The sequence below is a fragment of the Heptranchias perlo genome, chromosome 23 (genome assembly GCF_035084215.1).
Source record: "Heptranchias perlo isolate sHepPer1 chromosome 23, sHepPer1.hap1, whole genome shotgun sequence".
In the NCBI taxonomy this organism is placed as follows: Eukaryota; Metazoa; Chordata; class Chondrichthyes; order Hexanchiformes; family Hexanchidae; genus Heptranchias; species Heptranchias perlo.
Window position 1 is genome coordinate 44,906,761 of NC_090347.1, and position 20,694 is coordinate 44,927,454.

General features: G+C 49.4%; 1 protein-coding gene across 1 annotated transcript in view; it reads left to right on the forward strand.

The window, feature by feature from the left end:
- Positions 1 to 13,752: 13,752 nt before the first annotated feature.
- fads6 (fatty acid desaturase 6) overlaps positions 13,753 to 20,694 on the forward strand; it is a 42,948-nt gene continuing 36,006 nt past the window's right edge. Inside the window, exon 1 of the mRNA XM_068004411.1 lies at positions 13,753 to 13,966. Within this exon, the coding sequence (XP_067860512.1) occupies positions 13,810 to 13,966 (157 nt within the window). The 5' untranslated portion in view covers positions 13,753 to 13,809. The remainder of the gene's footprint in view (positions 13,967 to 20,694) is intronic.

Below are 20,694 nucleotides of genomic sequence, written 5' to 3' on the forward strand. Positions count from 1 at the left end.
CAGGGTGGGGATTGAGAGTAAATCATAGGATGGGGATTGAGAGTAAACTCCAGGGTGGGGATTGAGAGTAAACTCCAGGGTGGGGATTGAGAGTAAATCATAGGGTGGGGATTGAGAGTAAACCCCAGGGCGGAGATTGAGAATAAACCCCAGGGCGGGGATTGAGAGTAAGCCCCAGGGTGGGGATTGAGAGTAAACTCCAGGGTGGGGATTGAGAGTAAACTCCAGGGTGGGGATTGAGAGTAAACTCAATGGTGGGGATTGAGAGTAAACCCCAGGATGGGGATTGAGAGTAAACCCCAGGGCGGGGATTGAGAATAAACCCCAGGGTGGGGATTGAGAGTAAACCCCAGAGTGGGGATTGAGAGTAAACTCAATGGTGGGGATTGAGAGTAAACCCCAGGGTGGGGATTGAGAGTAAACTCAATGGTGGGGATTGAGAGTAAACCCCAGGGTGGGGATTGGGAGTAAACTCCAGGGTGGGGATTGAGAGTAAATCATAGGGTGGGGATTGAGAGTAAATCATAGGGTGGGGATTGAGAGTAAACCCCAGGGTGGGAATTGAGAGTAAATCATAGGGTGGGGATTGAGAGTAAATCATAGGGTGGGGATTGAGAGTAAACCCCAGGGTGGGAATTGAGAGTAAATCATAGGGTGGGGATTGAGAGTAAACCCCTGGGTGGGGATTGGGAGTAAACTCCAGGGTGGGGATTGAGAGTAAACTCCAGGGTGGGGATTGGGAGTAAACTCAATGGTGGGGATTGAGAGTAAACCCCTGGGTGGGGATTGAGAGTAAACCCCAGGGTGGGGATTGAGAGTAAACCCCTGGGTGGGGATTGAGAGTAAACCCCTGGGTGGGGATTGAGAGTAAACCCCTGGGTGGGGATTGAGAGTAAACCCCTGGGTGGGGATTGAGAGTAAACCCCAGGGTGGGGATTGAGTCTCAGGGATGGGGAAGGGAAGGTGTTCCAGGGCTCTCCCTCTCATGACCAGTGGGATCTGAGGCACCTGCCCGGTGGAACTCATGCCCTTTTGGTTGGACACCCCTGATTATCTGCTGACAGCCTGATTCCTCCCTCCATTTCCTGATCCTTGACTGAGATCTCGAATGTCTTGAGAAAACTGCTGCCACAAGGTCCATTTTTCAGACGATCCTGCAGAGGGCACTCTGGCTCTACCCAACCCAAGCGGGGCCTCCTGTAACTCCAATGAAGGCAGGAATGTACCCTCACTATGGTGGGATGGGAGTGGGGGCGGAGGTTAACACCACGGGGGGGGGGTGAATTACCCTCAGGGCAGATACACCATGGGTTACATACAGAGGAATGCTTCATCTACACTGCCCCAGGGAGAGAGGCAGAGAGGGAGCGAGGAAAGGGAGTGAAAAAGGAGGGAGTTGGAGGGAACGAGTAGTCTTTTCTATTGAGTGTCATCTTACCATGTGACTCACTCCCAGTGACACTGTATCATGTGACTCACTCCCAGTGACACTGTATCATGTGACTCACTCCCAGTGACACTGTATCATGTGACTCACTCTCAATGACAGTGCATCACATGACTCACTCTCAGTGACACTGTATCACGTGACTCACTCCCAGTGACACTGTATCATGTGACTCACTCCCAGTGACACTTTATCATGTGACTCACTCTCAGTGACTGTGCCATGTGACTCACTGCCAATGACACTGTAACACGTGACTCACACCTAGTGACACCATCATGTGATTCACTTCCAGTGACACTGAATGATGTGACTCACTCCAAGTGACCCTGCATCATGTGACTCTCTCCCAGTAACACTGTACAATGCAAATCACTCCCAGTGACTGTGTACCAAGACACTCACTCCCAGTGATATGGTATCATTTGACTCACTCCCAGTGACACTTTTTTTTATTCGTTCATGGGATGTGGGCGTCGCTGGCAAGGCCGGCATTTATTGCCCATCCCTAATTGCCCTTGAGAAGGTGGTGGTGAGCCGCCTTCTTGAACCACTGCAGTCCGTGTGGTGACGGTTCTCCCACAGTGCTGTTAGGAAGGGAGTTCCAGGATTTTGACCCAGTGACGATGAAGGAACGGCGATATATTTCCAAGATGGGATAGTGTGTGACTTGGAGGGGAACGTGCAGGTGGTGTTGTTCCCATGTACCTGCTGCTCTTGTCCTTCTCGGTGGTAGAGGTCGCGGGTTTGGGAGGTGCTGTCGAAGCAGCCTTGGCGAGTTGCTGCAGTGCATCCTGTGGATGGTACACGCTGCAGCCACAGTGCGACGGTGGTGAAGGGAGTGATTGTTTAGGGTGGTGGATGGGGTGCCAATCAAGCGGGCTGTTTTGTCCTGGATGGTGTCGAGCTTCTTGAGTGTTGTTGGAGCTGCACTCATCCAGGCAAGTGGAGAGTATTCCATCACACTCCTGGCTTGTGCCTTGTAGATGGTGGAAAGGCTTTGGGGAGTCAGGAGGTGAGTCATTTGCCACAGAATACCAGCCTCTGACCTGCTCTTGTAGCCACTGCATTTATGTGGCTGATCCAGTTAAGTTTCTGGTCACTGGTGACCCCAGGATGTTGATGGTGGGGGATTCAGTGATGGTAATGCCGTTGAATGTCAAGGGGAGGCGGTTAGATTTTCTCTTGTTGGAGATGGTCATTGCCTGGCACTTCTGTGATGGTGGGGAGGCCGAGATGGATCATCCACTTGGCACTTCTGGCTGAAGATGGTTGCAAACGCTTCAGCCTTGTCTTTTGCACTCACGTGCTGGACGCCGCCATCATTGAGGATGGGGATGTTTACAGAGCCTCCTCCTCCCGTTAGTTGTTTAATTGTCCACCACCATTCACGACTGGATGTGGCAGGACTGCAGAGCTTTGATCTGATCTGTTGGTTGTGGAATCACTTAGCTCTGTCTATAGCATGTTGCTTCCACTGTTTAACATGCATGTTGTAGCTTCACCAGGTTGGCACCTCATTTTTAGGTCCGCCTGGTGCTGCTCCTGGCATGCTCTTCTGCACTCATTGAACCAGGGCTGATCCCCTGGTTTGTTGGTAATGGTAGAGTGAGGAACATACCGGGCCATGAGGTTACAGATTGTGCTGGAATACAATTCTGCTGCTGCTGATGGCCCACAGTGCCTCATGGATGCCCAGTTTTGAGCTGCTAGATCTGTTCTGAATCTATCCCATTTAGCACGGTGGTAGTGCCACACAACACGTTGGATGGTGTCCTCAGTGTGAAAACGGGACTTCGTCTCCACGAGGACTGTGCGGTGGTCACTCCGACCAATACTGTCATGGACAGATGCATTTGCGACAGGTAGATTGGTGAGGACGAGGTCAAGTAAGTTTTTCCCTCGTGTTGGTTCGCTCACCACCTGCCACAGGCCCAGTCTGGCAGCTATGTCCTGCAGGACTCGGCCAGCTCGGTCAGTAGTGGTGCTACCGAGCCACTCTTGGTGATGGACATTGAAGTCCCCCACCCAGAGTACATTCTGTGCCCTTGCTACCCTCAGTGCTTCCTCCAAGTGGTGTTCAACATGGAGGAGGACTGATTCATCAGCTGAGGTAGGGCGGTAGGTGGTAATCAGCAGGAGGTTTCCTTGCCCATGTTTGACCTGAAGCCATGAGATTTCATGGGGTCCGGAGTCAATGTTGAGGACTCCCAGGGCCACTCCCTCCTGACTGTATATCACTGTACCGCCACCTCTGGTGGGTCTGTCCTGCCGGTGGGACAGGACATACCCAGGGATGGTGATGGAAGAGTCTGGGACGTGAGAATGGCTATGTCAGGCTGTTGTTTGACTCGTCTGTGGGACAGCTCTCCCAATTTTGGCACAAGTCCCCAGATGTTAGTGAGGAGGACTTTGCAGGATCGACTGGGCTTGGTTTGCCTTTGTCGTGTCCGGTGCCTAGTGGTCAGATGCCGGGTGGTCTGTCCGGTTTGATTCTTATTATGACTTTTTGGAGCAAGATTTTACAACTGCGTGGCTTGCTAGGTCATTTCAGAGGGCAATTAAGAATCAACCACATTGCTGTGGGTCTGGAGTCACATATAGGCCAGACCGGGTAAGGACGGCAGGTTTCCTTCCCTAAAGGACATTAGTGACCCAGATGGGTTTTTACAACAATCCGGTAGTTTCGTGGCTATCATTACTGATACTAGTCCTTTTTTAATTGCAGATTTTATTTAATTAATTGAATTTAAATTCCCCAGCTGCCGTGGCGGGATTTGAACTCATGACTCTGGATTACTAGTCCAGTAACACAACGACTATGCTACCATACCCTGTATCAAGTGACACTCCCAGTGAGACTGTATCATTTCACTGACTCCCAGTGACATTGTATCATGTGACTTACTCTCAGTAATACTGTACCACGTGTCTCACTCCCAGTGACTGTGTATGATTCACACCCAGTGACACTGTACCATGGGACACACTCCCAGTGACACTGTACCGTGTGAATTTTTTGAAGAGGTGACTAAAGTAGTGGTCAGGGGAATGTCAATGGATGTTATTTATATGGACTTCCAGAAGGCATTTGATAAGGTCCCACATAAGAGACTGTTAGCTAAGATAGAAGCCCGTGGAATCGAGGGAAAAGTACGGACTTGGTTAGGAAGTTGGCTGAGCGAAAGGCGACAGAGAGTAGGGATAATGGGTAGGTACTCACATTGGCAGGATGTGACTAGTGGAGTCCCGCAGGGATCTGTCTTAGGGCCTCAATTATTCACAATATTTATTAACGACTTAGATGAAGGCATAGAAAGTTTCATATCTAAGTTTGCCGATGACACAAAGATTGGTGGCATTGTAAGCAGTGTAGATGAAAACATAAAATTACAAAGCGATATTGATAGATTAGGTGAATGGGCAAAACTGTGGCAAATGGAATTCAATGTAGACAAATGTGAGGTCATCCACTTTGGATCAAAAAAGGATAGAACAGGGTACTTTCTAAATGGTAAAAAGTTAAAAACAGTGGATGTCCAAAGGGACCCAGGGGTTCAGGTACATAGATCATTGAAGTGTCATGAACAGGTGCAGAAAATAATCAAGAAGGCAAATGGAATGCTGGTCTTTATATCTAGAAGACTAGAGTACAAGGGGGCAGAAGTTATGCTGCAGCTATACAAAACCCTGGTTAGACCGCACCTGGAGTACTGTGAGCAGTTCTGGGCACCGCACCTTCGGAAGGACATATTGGCCTTGGAGGGAGTGCAGCGTAGGTTTACTAGAATGATACCCAGACTTCAAGGGTTAAGTTACGAAGAGAGATTACACAAATTGGGGTTGTATTCTCTAGAGTTTCGAAGGTTAAGGGGTGATCTGATCGAAGTTTATAAGATATTAAGGGGAACAGATAGGGTGGATAGAGAGAAACTATTTCCGCTGGTTGGGGATTCTAGGAGTAGGGGGCACAGTCTAAAAATTAGAGCCAGACCTTTCAGGTTGTAGAAGTTTGGAACTCTCTTCCGCAAACGGCAATTGATACTAGCTCAATTGCTAAATTTAAATCTGAGATAGATAGCTTTTTGGCAACCAAAGGTATTAAGGCATATGGGCCAAAGGCAGGTATATGGAGTTAGATCACAGATCAGCCATGATCTTATCAAATGGCGGAGCAGGCACGAGGGGCTGAATGGCCTACTCCTGTTCCTATGTTCCTATGTGACTCACACCCTGTATCATGTGGCTCACTCCCAGTGACAGTGTACCACATCATTCACTCCCAGTGACACTGTATCACATGACTCATTCCCAGTAACACTGTATCACATGACTCATTCCCAGTAACACTGTATCACATGACTCATTCCCAGTAATACTGTACCACGTGACTCACTTCCAGTGACACTGTAGCATGTGGCTAGCTCCCGGTGACACTGTATCACATGACTCACTCCCAGTGACATAGTGACACCGTTTCATGTGACTCACACCCAGTGAAAACTTACCACATGACTCAAGCCTAGTCAAAGTATATCACGTAATTCACTGCCAGTGACGTTGTATCACATGACTCACTCCCAGTGACATTGTATCATGTGACTCACACGCTGATACTGCATCATTTGACTCACTTTCAGTGAAACCTTACCATGTGACTCTCTCCCAATGACACTATACCATGTGACTTGCTCCAAGTGACACTGTATCATATGACTCAATCACATGGACACTGTATCATGTGACTCACTCCCAGTGACAATGTGTCTTGTGACTCACTCCCAGTGAAACCCTACCATGTAGAATCATAGAATCATAGAAAATTTATGGCACAGAAGGAGGCCATTTGGCCCATCGTGTCTGCGCCGTGAAAATGAGCCACCCAGCCTAATCCCACGTTCCAGCTCTTATCCGTAGCTTTGTTGGTTACAGCACTTCAGGTGAAAATCCAGGTACTTTTTAAATGAGTTGAGGGTTTCTGCCTCTCCCACCCTTTCAGGCAGTGAGTTCCAGACCCACCACCCTCTGGGTGAGAAGATTTCTCCTCAGCTCCCGTCTAATCCTCTACCAATTACTTTAAATCTATTTAACCCCCTGGTTATTGACCTCTCTGCTGGGGAAATAGGTCCTCCCTATCCACTCTATCCAGGCCCCTCATCATTTTATACACCTCAATTAAATCTCCCCTCAGCCTCCTCTGTTCCAAAAAAAAACAACCCCAGCCTATCCAATCTTTCCTCATAGCTAAAATTCTCCAGTCCTGGCAACATCCTCGTAAATCTCCTCTGTACCCTCTCTAGTGCAATCACATCTTCCCTGTAATGTGGTGACCAGAACTGTACACAGTACTCAAACTGGGGTCTAACCAGTGTTTTATACAGTTCTAGCATAACCTCCCTGCTCTTATATTCTATGCTTCGGCTAATGAACGAAAGTATCCCATATGTGTTCTTAACCACCTTATCTACCTGTCCTGCTACCTTCAGGGATCTGTGGACATGCTCTCCAAGGTCCCTCACTTCCTCTACACCTCTCAGTATCCTCCCATTTATTGTGTATTCCCTTGCCTTGTTTGCTCTCCCCAAATGCATTACCTCACACTTCTCCGGATTGAATTCCATTTGCCACTTTTCTGCCCATCTGACCGGTCCATTGATATCTTCCTGCAGTCTACAGCTTTCCTCCTCACTATCAACCACACGGCCAATTTTTGTATCATCTGCAAACTTCTTAATCATGCCCCCTACATTTAAGTCTAAATCATTAATATATACCACAAAAAACAAGGGACCTCATACTGAGCCCTGTGGAACCCCACTGGAAACGATCTTCCAGTCACAAAAACAACCGTCGACCATTACCCTTTGCTTCCTGCCACTGAGCCAATTTTGGATCCAACTTGCCACTTTCCCTTGGATCCCATGGGGTTTTACTTTTTTGACCAATCTGCCATATGGGACCTTGTCAAAAGCCTTGCTAAAATCCACGTTGACTACATCAAACGCACTACCCCATCGACCCTCCTTGTTACCTCTTCAAAAAATTCAATCAGGTTAGTCAGACACGACCCTCTCTTAACAAATCCATGCTGACTGTCCTTGATTAATCCGTGCCTTTCGAAGTGAGGGTTTATCCTGTCCCTCAGAATTGATTCCAATAATTTGCCCACCACCGAGGTTAGACTGACTGGCCTGTAATTACTCGGTCTATCCCTCGCTCCCTTTTTTAAACAACGGTACAATGTTAACAGTCCTCCAATCCTTTGGCATCACGTCTGTATCCAGTGAGGATTGGAAAATGATGGTCAGAGCCTCCGCTATTTCCTCCCTTGCTTCTTTTAACAGCCTGGGATACATTTCATCCGGGCCTGGCAATTTATCTACTTTCAAAGATGCTAATCCCCTTAATACCCTTAATATCCCATCCAATATTTCACACTCGTCCTCCTTAACTATAATGTCTGCATTGTCCCCCTCTTTTGTGAAGACAAATGCAAAGTATTCATTAAGAGCCATACCCACATCTTCTGCCTCTACACATAGGTTACCTTTTTGGTCTCTAATAGGCCCTACTCTTTCCTTAGTTATCCTCTTGCTCTTAATGTATTTATCAAACATCTTTGGGTTTTCCTTGACTTTACTTGCCGGTATTTTTTCATGCCCTCTCTTTGTTTTCCTAATTTCCTTTTTAATTTCACCCCTGCACTTTCTATACTCCTCTAGGCTTTCTGTAGTATTGAGTTCTCGGTATCTGACATAAGCTTTCCTTTTCTGCCTTTTCTTACCCTGTTTGCTCCTTGTCATCCAGGGGGCTCTAGATTTGGCAGCCCCACCCTTTCTCTTTGTGGGAACATGTTTACTCTGCACCCCTTGAATCTCCTCCTTTAATGTCTCCCACTGCTCTGACACTGATTTACCTTCAAGTAGCTGATTCCAGTCCATTCCAGTCCACATACCGAGTGGATGATCCATCTCGGCCTCCTCCCGATATCCCCACCATCACAGAAGCCAGTCTTCAGCCAATTCGATTCACTCCACGTGATATCAAGAAACGGCTGAGTGCACTGGATACAGAAAAGGCTATGGGCCCCGACAACATCCCAGCTGCAGTGCTGAAGACTTGTGCTCCAGAACTAGCTGCGCCTCTAGCCAAGCTGTTCCAGTACAGCTACAACACTGGCATCTACCCAACAATGTGGAAAATTACCCAGGTATGTCCAAAAGAGCAGGACAAATCCAATCCGGCCAATTACCGCCCCATCAGTCTACTCTCAATCATCAGCAAAGTGATGGAAGGTGTCGTCGACAGTGCTATCAAGCGGCAGTTACTCACCAATAACCTGCTCACCGATGCTCAGTTTGGGTCCCGCCAGGACCACTCGGCTCCAGACCTCATTACAGCCTTGGTCCAAACATGGACAAAAGAGCTGAATTCCAGAGGTGAGGTGAGAGTGACTGCCCTTGACATCAAGGCAGCATTTGACCGAGTGTGGCACCAAGGAGCCCTAGTAAAATTGAAGTCAATGGGAATCAGGGGGAAAACTCTCCAGTGGCTGGAGTCATACCTAGCACAAAGGAAGATGGTAGTGGTTGTTGGAGGCCAATCATCTCAGCCCCAGGACATTGCTGCAGGAGTTCCTCAAGGCAGTGTCCTAGGCCCAACCATCTTCAGCTGCTTCATCAATGACCTTCCCTCCATCAAAAGGTCAGAAATGGGGATGTTTGCTGATGATTGCACAGTGTTCAGTTCGATTCGCAACCCCTCAGATAATGAAGCAGTCCGAGCCTGCATGCAGCAAGACCTGGACAATATCCAGGCTTGGGCTGATAAGTGGAAAGTAACATTCGTGCCAGACAAGTGCCAGGCAATGACCATCTCCAACAAGAGAGAGTCTAACCACCTCCCCTTGACATTCAACGGCATTACCATCACCGAATCCCTCACCATCAACATCCTGGGGGTCACCATTGACCAGAAACTTAACTGGACCAGCCATATAAATACTGTGGCTACAAGAGCAGGTCAGAGGCTGGGTATTCTGCAGCGAGTGACTCACCTCCTGACTCCCCAAGGTCTTTCCACCATCTACAAGGCACAAGTCAGGAGTGTGATGGAATACTCTCCACTTGCCTGGATGAGTGCAGCTCCAACAACACTCAAGACGCTTGACACCATCCAGGACAAAGTAGCCCGCTTGATTGGCACCCCATCCACCACCCTAAACATTCACTCCCTTCACCACCGGCGCACCGTGGCTGCAGCGTGTACCATCCACAGGATGCACTGCAGCAACTCGCCAAGGCTTCTTCGACAGCACCTCCCAAACCCGTGATCTCTACCACCTAGAAGGACAAGGGCAGCAGGCGCATGGGAACAACACCACCTGCACGTTCCCCTCCGAGTCACACACCATCCCGACTTGGAAATATATCGCCGTTCCTTCATCGTCACTGGGTCAAAATTCTGGAACTCCCTTCCTAACAGCACTGTGGGAGAACCGTCACCACACGGACTGCAGCGGTTCAAGAAGGCGGCTCACCACCACCTTCTCAAGGGCAATTAGGGACGGGCAATAAATGCCGGCCTTGCCAGCGATGCCCACATCCCATGAACGAATAACAAAAAAGCACGGCACCATATGACTTAAACCCAGTGCCTCACTCCCAGTGACACTGTACCACGTGGCACTCTCCCACTGAATGTGTAGCATGTGACTCACACACAGTGACACCCTACCAAGTGACTCAATCCCAGTGACACTGTACCATGTGACTCGCTCCTAGTGACAGTGCATCATGTGACTCACACCCATTGAAACTTTCTCATATGACTCACTCCCAGTGACACTGTATCACATGACTCACTCCCAGTGACACTGTATCATGTGACTCCCTCCCAGTGACACTGTATCATGTGACTCACTCCCAGTGATACTGTATCATGTGACTCCCTCCCAGTGATACTGTATCATGTGACTCACTCCCAGTGACATTGTATCATGTGACTCACTCCCAGTGAAAGTGTATAATGTGGCTCACTCCCAGTGACACTGTATCATGTGACTCCCTCCCAGTGATACTGTATCATGTGACTCACTCCCAGTGACACTGTATCATCTGGCTCACTCCCAGTGACACTGTATCATGTGGCTCACTCCCAGTGACACTGTATCATGTCATTCACACCCAATTACCCTGTAACACGTGACTCACGCCCAGTGACTGTGTACCATGTGACTCACACCCAGTGACTGTGTACCATGTGACTCACTCGCAGTGACACTGTATCACGTGACTCACTCCCAGTGACACTGTACTAAGTGTGTTGACTCAGAGGGTTGTGAATCTTTGGAATTCTATTCCCCAAAGGGCTGTGGATGCTGAGTCGTTAAGTATGTTCAAGGCTGAGATCGATAGATTTTTGGACTCCATGGGACTCAAGGTTATGTGGGGATCAGGCAGGAACATGGAGTTGAGGTCGAAGATCCCCCATGATCTGATTGAATGGTGGAGCAGGCTCGAGGGGACGTACGGCCTACTCCTGCTCCTATTTCATGTGACTCATTGCCTATGACACTGTGCAAGTGACCCACTCCCATTGAAACTGTCCCCCTTGACTCACACTGAGTGACATTGTATCATGGATCACTTTAGGAAAGATGTGTCGGCCTTAGAGAGGGTGCAGAAGAGATTTACTAGAATGATTCCAGGGATGAGGGACTTTAGTTACGTGGATAGACTGGAGAAGCTGGGGTTGTTCTCCTTGGAACAGAGACGGTTGAGAGGAGATTTGATAGAGGTGTTCAAAATCATGAAGGGTCTAGACAGAGTAGATAGAGAGAAACTGTTCCCATTGGCAGAAGGGTCGAGAACCAGAGGACATACATTTGAGGTGATTGGCAAAAGAACCAAAGGTGACATGAGGAAAAACTTTTTTACAATCATGGCTTTCAAAAGGGAACTGGATAAGTACTTGAAAGGCAAAAATTTGCAGGGCTACAGGGATAGTGTGAGGGAGTGGGACTAGCTGGATTGCTCTTGCAGAGAGCCGGCATGGACTCGATGGGCTGAATGGACTGGTTCTGTGCTGGAACCGTTCTATGATTCTATATGACTCACACCCAGTGACACAGTAAGAACATAAGAAATAGGAGCAGGAGTAGGCCATCCGGCCCCTCGAGCCTGCTCCGCCATTCAATAAAATCATGGCTGATCTTCTACCTCAACACCATTTTTTCTGCATCATCCCCATATCCCTTGATGCCTTTAATATCTAGAAATTTATCGATCTCTGTTTTGAACGTACTCAATAACTGAGCCTCCACAGCCCTCTGTGGTAGAGAATTCCAAAGATTCACCACCCTCTGAGTGAAGAAATTTCTCCTCATCTCAGTCCTAAATGGCCTGCCCCTTATTCTGAGACTCTGACCCCTGGTTCTAGTCTCCCCAGCCATGGGAAACATCCTCCCTGCATCTACCCTGTCGAGCCCTGTAAGAATTTTGTATGTTTCAATGAGATCACCTCTCATTCTTCTAAACTCGAGTGAATACAGGCCTAGTCCACTCAATCTCTCCTCATGCGACAATCCTGCCATCCCAGGAATCAGTCTGGTGAACCTTCGTTGCACTCCCTCTATGGCAAGTATATCCTTTCTTAGATAAGGAGTGTGATTCACTCCTGGTGACATCATAGCATGTGACTCATTCTCAGTGAAACTATCCTGTGACCCACTCCCAATGACACTGTATCACGTGACCCACTCCCAGTGACACTGTATCACGTGACCCACTCCCAGTGACACTGTATCACGTGACCCACTCCCAGTGACACTGTATCACGTGACCCACTCCCAGTGACACTGTATCACGTGACCCACTCCCAGTGACACTGTATCACGTGACCCACTCCCAGTGACACTGTGACACGTGACCCACTCCCAGTGACACTGTATCACGTGACCCACTCCCAGTGACACTGTATCACGTGACCCACTCCCAGTGACACTGTATCACGTGACCCACTCCCAGTGACACTGTATCACGTGACCCACTCCCAGTGACACTGTATCACGTGACCCACTCCCAGTGACACTGTGACACGTGACCCACTCCCAGTGACACTGTATCACGTGACCCACTCCCAGTGACACTGTATCACGTGACCCACTCCCAGTGACACTGTATCACGTGACCCACTCCCAGTGACACTGTATCACGTGACCCACTCCCAGTGACACTGTATCACGTGACCCACTCCCAGTGACACTGTATCACGTGACCCACTCCCAGTGACACTGTGACACGTGACCCACTCCCAGTGACACTGTATCATGTGACTCACTCACACTGACACTGTACCATGTGACTCACACTGAGTGACAGTGTGCCATGTGACTGCCAGTGACACCTTACCACGTGACTCCCTCCCACGGACTGTACCACATGACTCACACCCTTTGCCACTGTACTGTGTGACTCACTCCCAGTGACACTGTACCACATGACTTGCCCAGGTTCCTGGCTCTGCTACTCATAGAGTCTTTGAGACTCTCTCCCCCTTCCCCCTTCCTTCTCCTTCCTCTCCCCTCCCCCTGTATCCCCTGTTCCTCCCATATCCCTCTCCTCCCTTCATCTCTCCCTGTCCCACCCACTCTCTCCCCTCCTCCTGTCCCAGCCCCTGCCCCTCCACCTCCTCTCACATCCCCCTTCCAATCCTCTCCCCGTCCCCTCCCCTCCTTCTGCCCCTCTTCTCCTCTCCCCTTCTTCCTCCCCTCCCAACCCTTCCTCGCCCTCCTCTCACCTCCCACTCCCCTCACCTCCCGCCCCTCTCACTCCCCTCACCTCCCGCCCCTCTGTCCCCCTCTCCCTCCTCCCGTTCCCTCTCCCTCCCCTCCCTTCCCTACGTTCTATACCTTCCCTCCCATTTCCCAGGCCCACCCCTCCATTACCCCCTCCCTCCATTACCCCCTCCCCTCCATTACCTCCTCCCCCTCCCCCCCTCCCCCCCTCTGTGCCTTCCCTCCCATTTCCCAGCCCCTCCCCCTCCCCCTCCCCTCCTCCTCCCCCTCCTCCTCCTCCCCCCTCCTGTTCTTCCCCTCTTCCTGTTCCCTTCCCCTGTCCCTCCCCATCACCCTTCCCTCCCCTCCCCTCTCCTCCTCCTGACCCCTCCCCTCCTGCACGCCCCTCCCTGTCTCTCCACTCCTCCTCTCCCGTCTCCCTGTCCCTCCCCTCCTGTGCCTCCCCTCCTCCTGTCCCCTCCCCCCCTCCTGTCCCCTCCCCTCCTCCTGTCCCCTCCCCCATCCCGCCCCATGCCCCTCCTCCCTGTTGTGTTACAAAAGTTCTAACTTGTTTTGAACAGTGAACATGGAGTTTCCTGGAGAGGAGCAGTCATCGGAGGGGGAGAGCCGGATGCAGGAGCTGGCAGCCCTGGTTCAGAAAACTACCCACAACTGCAGTTGGTGGGAGAGGCACGGGATAGACTGGGCCGTCCTGGCACTGGCATTGAGTGCGGCCCCAGCAGGTCAGTCACTGCAGCTCTCCTAGTGTGTGTGTGTGTGTCTCTAGCTATCTGTGAGTCTCTGTCTGTGTGTGTGAGAGAGGGAGTGTGTGTGAGGGAGGAACAGAGTGTGTGTGTGGGAAAGAGTGTGTGTATGAGGGAGGGAGGGAGTGTGTGGAAGGGAATGAGTGTGTGATGGAATGAGTGTGAGGGAGGATGTGTGATGGAGGGAGTGTGTGAGTGGGTGTGTTTGAGCGTGTGCCTGTGTGTGTGTGTGTGTGTGTGTGTGTTCTTAACTATATGTTTATCTGTGACGAAGCAAGTGTATGTGTGTCTGTGAGCAATTGAGTGTGTCTGTGTGAGAATCCAGTAAGGGCAAACTGACTTTATTGTATTGTGACATTTGTGGGTCACAAAAGTTCATGTCAATGTTCCAAAATTCTAAACGTGTCTGTGTGTGTCTGTGTCTGTGTGTGTGTGGCTCAGTGTGTGTGTGTGTCTGTGTCTGTGTGTCTCTGTGTGTGTGTGTCAGTGTGTGTCTGTGTCAGTGTGTGTGTGTCTCAGTGTGTGTGTGTGTGTCTCAGTGTGTCTGTGTCTGTCTCTCTGTGTGTGTGTCAGTGTGTGTCTGTGTCAGTGTGTGTGTGTCTGTCTGTGTGTCTGTCTGTGTGTGTGTGTCTCAGTGTGTCTGTGTGTTTGTGTCTGTGTCTCTGTGTGTGTCTGTGTCTGTGTGTGTCTGTGTCAGTGTGTGTGTCTGTGTCAGTGTGTTTGTGTCTGTCTGTGTCTGTGTGTGTCTGTGTCTATGTGTGTGTGTGTCTGTGTCTGTGTGTGTCTGTGTCAGTGTGTGTGTCTGTGTCAGTGTGTGTGTCTGTGTCAGTGTGTTTGTGTCTGTCTGTGTCTGTGTGTGTCTGTGTCTATGTGTGTGTGTGTCTATGTCTGTGTGTGTCTGTGTCAGTGTGTGTGTCTGTGTCAGTGTGTGTGTGTCTCAGTGTGTTTGTGTCTGTCTGTGTCTGTGTGTGTCTGTGTCTATGTGTGTCTGTGTCTGTGTGTGTGTGTGTATGTGTGTGCAGAGACTGGGTGGGGATGAGGTATCCACAGCTGTGATTTCCATCTCCCCCATGGTTTAAGCACAGGCCGACCCTCAGTGCCTGGGCTCACACGGAAGAAATGGCCCCTGAGGGGATTATCAGAGGGTGGATCCGACCCTTAAATTGATCCCCAGCACAAATCCCTTCAGTGAGGCGGGCGAGTCACTGCAAAATCACATTAAGAGAGGACTTTATTTGAAGTGAGAGTTCAGTAACATTGAGTACAGAAAGTCCGAGGTAGAAGGTCAATGAGAAAATTCCAGAACAATATGAAGCTTTGCCAAGGAGAAGTGAGTGACTGTAGAGATTCCCATGGTTAGTTAATTTATTAAATAAAAACCGTTCCTTTAGCTCCTGATAATTTGAACTACCCAGGGCACTGTGAGAGGTCGGGTGTACAGTGTGAGGGGTCGGGTGTACAGCGTGAGGGGACGGGTGTGAGGGGTCGGGTGTGAGGGGTCGGGTGTGAGGGGTCGGGTGTACAGTGTGAGGGGTCGGGTGTACAGCGTGAGGGGACGGGTGTGAGGGGACGGGTGTGAGGGGTCGGGTGTGAGGGGTCGGGTGTGAGGGGTCGGGTGTGAGGGGTCGGGTGTGTAATGCCTCTGGGTTTGGACGGGGGAAATATCAGCCCATCTCCTGCTCCCGAACACAATCCAGTGATTTCTGCAGGAAACAGTGTGCAACAGGATTGGGCTCATGGTGATGCCTTGAACAGCTGAATTGCCGGTGACACTAAGTCACTGGGCTCACAGACTAAGCCTGGCTATTTGGGGAGCTGCAGCAACAATCACCTACAAGGGTCAGCACAATGGGGGAGGAGGGAGCACAGGGCCGGTTGGCTCCCTGGCTGAGAGGTACTGGTGGCCACAGATGTTTGGAGAGAATCTCTACCCAATGATATCGATTCCCGGTGAAGAACAGCTCAAATACAAAGAGCTGTGAGGGGCTGGTCGGCCTCGAGTGGAATTGAAACAATAACTTGCATTTATACAGCACCTTTAATCTAGAGAAACACCCCCAGGCACCTCACAGAGGTGTAATTAGACAAAAATGGACACTGAGCCAAAGAAGGAGATATTAGAAGGGATGACTAGAATCATAGAAAGGTTACAGCACGGAAGGAGGCCATTTGGCCCATTGAGTTCGTGCCGGCTCTGTGCAAGAGCAATCCAGCTAGTCCCACTCCCTCACCCTATCCCCGTAGCCCTGCAAATTTTTTCCTTTCAAGTACTTATCCAGTTCCCTTTTAAAGGCCATGGTCGAATCTGCCTCCACCACCCCCTCGGGCCGTGCATTCCAGATCATAACCACTCGCTGTGTAAAAAAGTTTTTCCTCATGTCACCTTTGGTTCTTTTGCCAATCACCTTAAATCTACGCCCTCTGGTCCTTGACCCTTCTGCCAATGGGAACAGTTTCTCTCTATCTACTCTGTCTGGACCCTTCATGATTTTGAACACCTCTATCAAATCTCCTCGCAACCGTCTCTGTTCCAAGGAGAACGACCCCAGCTTCTCCAGTCTATCCACGTAACTGAAGTCCCTCATCCCTGGGATCATTCTAGTAAATCTCTTCTGCACCCTCTCAAGGCCTTCACATCCTTCCTAAAGTGCGGTGCCCAGAACTGGACACAATACTCCAGTTGTGGCCAAACCAGTGTTTTATAAAGATTCATCATAACTTCCTTGCTTTTGTACTCTATGCCTCTATTTATAAATGTAAGGAATCTTACAACACCAGGTTATAGTCCAACAAATTTATTTTAAAATCACAAGCTTTCAGAGATTATCCCCTTCGTCAGATGAATGAGTGAAAAGGTTCTCAAATCGCATATCTTATACTATGCTGGGACAGCATCACACCAATCAAAAGGTGTCGTTGTCATTCAAACAGGCCAGTCACGGAGAACAGCACGTCCCAGTACACTGGATATACATTGTGTCAATTACACAGGCAGGCAGAAAGAAACCCAAAATGGCAGAGAGAGAGAGAGAATATTAAAAAACAATTTTTTCCCCCCTTTTTGCTGGTGGGGTTACGTGTAGCGTGACATGAACCCAAGATCCCGGTTGAGGCCGTCCTCATGGGTGCGGAACTTGGCTATCAACTTCTGCTCGACGATTTTGCGTTGTCGTGTGTCTCGAAGGCCGCCTTGGAGAACGTTTCGGGTAAGCGTTCTCCAAGGCGGCCTTCGAGACACACGACAACGCAAAATCGTCAAGCAGAAGTTGATAGCCAAGTTCCGCACCCATGAGGACGGCCTCAACCGGGATCTTGGGTTCATGTCACGCTACACGTAACCCCACCAGCAAAAAGGGGAAAAAAATTCTCTCTCTCTGCCATTTTGGGTTTCTTTCTGCCTGTCTGTGTAATCGACACAATGTATATCCAGTGTACTGGGACGTGCTGTTCTCCGTGACTGGCCTGTTTGAATAACAACGACACCTTTTGATTGGTGTGATGCTGTCCCATCCTAGTATAAGATATGCGATTTGAGAACCTTTTCACTCATTCATCTGACGAAGGGGACAATCTCTGAAAGCTTGTGATTTTAAAATAAATTTGTTGGACTATAACCTGGTGTTGTAAGATTCCTTACATTTGTCCACCCCAGTCCATCACCGGCATCTCCACATCTATTTATAAAGCCCAGGATCCCGTATGCTTTTTTAACCGCTTTCTCAACCTGCCCTGCCACCTTCAAAGATTTCTGTACATATACCCCCAGATCTCTCTGTGTTCCTGTACCCCTTTTAGAATTGTGCCCTCTAGTTTATATTGCCTCTCCTCGTTATTTCTACCAAAATGTATCACTTTGCATTTTTCCACGTTAAATTTCATCTGCCACGTGTCCGCCCATTCCACCAGCCTGTCTATGTCCTCTTGAAGTCTATCACTATCCTCCTCACTGTTCACTACACTTCCAAGTTTTGTGTCATCTGCAAATTTTGAAATTGTGCTCTGTACACACAAGTCCAAATCATTAATATATATCAAGAAAAGCAGTGGTCTGAATACCGACCCCTGGGGAACATCACTGTACACCTCCCTCCAGTCCGAAAAACAACCGTTCACCACTATTCTGTTTCCTGTCAATTTCGTATCATGCTGCCGCTCCCCCTTTTATTCCAAGGGCTTCAACTTTGATGACAAGCCTATTATGCGGTACTTTATCAAACGCCTTTTGAAAGTCCATATACATCACATCAACCCCATTGCCCTCATCGACCCTCTCTGTTACCTCATCAAAAAACTCTATCAAGTTAGTTAAACACGATTTGCCTTTAATAAATCCGTGCTGTCTTTCTCTAATTAGTCCACCCTCGTCCAAGTGACTGTTAATTTTGTCCTAGATTATCGCGTCTAAAAGTTTCCCCAGAGTAATAGCTTGATCACGGAGATGAGTTTTAAGGAACATGTTAAAGGAGGAGAGAGAGGTAGAGAAGCAGAGAGGCTTAGGGAGGGAATTCCAGAGCGTAGGGCCTAGGCAGCTGGTGGGGCAAAAGGAGTAGGAGATTCACAAGAGGCCAGAATTGAAGGAACGCAGAGATCTTGGAGGGTTGTAGGGCTGGGGGAGGTTATGGAGATAGGGAGGGGCGAGGCCATGGAGGGATTTAAATACAAGGATGATCATTTTAAAATTGAGATGTTTCCGGACCGGGAGCCAGTGTAGGTCAGCGAGCATAGGGGTGATGGGTGTACAGGACTTGGTGTGAGTTAGGATACAGGCAGCAGAGTTTTGGATGAGCTCAAGTGTATGGAGGGTGGAAGATGGGAGGCCGGCCAGGAGAGCATTGGAATAGACGAGTCTGGAGGTAACAAATGCATAGATGAGGGTTTCAGCAGCAGACGAACTAAGGCAGGGGAGGAGACGGGCAATGTTACAGAGGTGGAAGTAGGTGATCTTGATGATCGAGAGGATATGGAGACAATGGCTTCAGTCTTCCCAATATTTAATTGGAGGAAATTTCTGCTCATCCAGTACTGGATGTCGGACAAACCATGAGACAAATCAGGGACAGTGGAGGGGTCGAGGGAGGTGGTGGGGAGGTAGAGCTGGGTGTCGTCAGCGTACATGTGGAATCTGATGTTGTATTTTCAGGTGATGTCACCGAGGGGCAGCATGTAGATGAGAAATAGGGAGGGGGCCAAGGGTAGATCCTCGGGGGACTCCAGAAGTAATGGTGCGGGAGCAGGAAGAGAAGCCATTGCAGGTGATTCTCTGGTTATAACTGGATAGATAAGAATGGAACCAGGCGAGTGCAGTCCCACCCAGCTGGACAACGGAGGAGAGGCATTGGAGGAGGATGGTGTGGTCAACCGTGTGACAGGCTGTAGACAGGTGGAGAAGGATGAGGAGGGATAGTTCACCATGGTCACAGTCACACAGGATGTCATTTGTGACTTTGATAAGGGCCGGTTCAGTGCCGTGGCAAAAACCTGATTGGAGGGATTCAAACATGGATTTGCGGGAAAGATAGGGATGGATTTGGGAGGCGACATCACGTTCAAGGACTTGAGAGGAAAGGGAGATTGGAAATGGGGTGGTAGTTTGCAAGGACAGAGGGGTCAAGGGTGGTTTTTTTGAGGGGAGGGTGATGACGGCAGATTTGAAGGGGGGTGGGGAACAGTACCTGAGGAGAGGGAACCGTTAACAATATCAGCTAACATGGGGCCCAGGGAAGGAAGTTGGGTGGTTAACAGTTTAGTGGAAATGGGGTCAAAGCAGCAGGAGGTGGGTCTCATGGTCAAGCTGAGCTCAGAGGGGGCATGAGAGGAGATAAGAGAGAAACTAGAGAACGATGCGAGTTCAGGGCTAGGGCAGGGGGGAACTGTAGAGGAAGCTTGGCTTGGTGGGCAAACGGAGATGGACTCCATCTCAAGTTACAAAGAAGTCCATGAATTCCTCGTGCTTGTTGTTTGAGCCGAGGGTGGAGGGGGCATGGGAGAGGGGTTTAAGGAGACTGTTGGTAGTGGATCTCCAGGATGATCCCAAATCCATGCCCACCGATTCTATCCTCCTCTCCAGCCGCTGTCTCAAGTTGAACCAGAACGTTCACAACCTCAGCCTCCTGTTAGACCCTGAGCTGAGGATCTGACCCCTCTCAGGTGGATGTAACATGACAGTATTGGAAGAAGAGCAGGGGAGTTCTCCCCGGTGTCCTGGCCAATATTTATTCCTCAACCAATACCACTAAAACAGATTATCTGGTCATTATCTCATTAGTGTTTGTGGGATCTTGCTGTGCGCAAATTGGATGCCGTGTTTCATACATTACAACAGTGACTACACTTCAAAGGTATTTCATTGGCTGTGAAGCACTTTGGGACGTCCTGAGGTCGTGAAAGGTGCTAAATGAATGCAAGTTCCTTCTTTCTTTAACTAAGGGGCCTCAGCCCCTCACCTTGGTTCTCCAACAGAGAACACCTCTCCCGGTGATTGGTTCATGATGTATCTAGGGGCAGGACACACGGGGTGCCAGGAGAGCAGGAAGAGGGTGAAATTATCGGGGAAGAGGGATCTGATTTTGGGAGAGGCCACCAAACATGTTTGTATGACATTCCTCCCTCTTTTAAATGGGGTACGGTCTTTCAGTTATTTTCCAGCACAGTACAGTCCTCAGTAAGGTTAAGATTCATCCTTAGCATCGCGCACTGGAGTCAGTTTA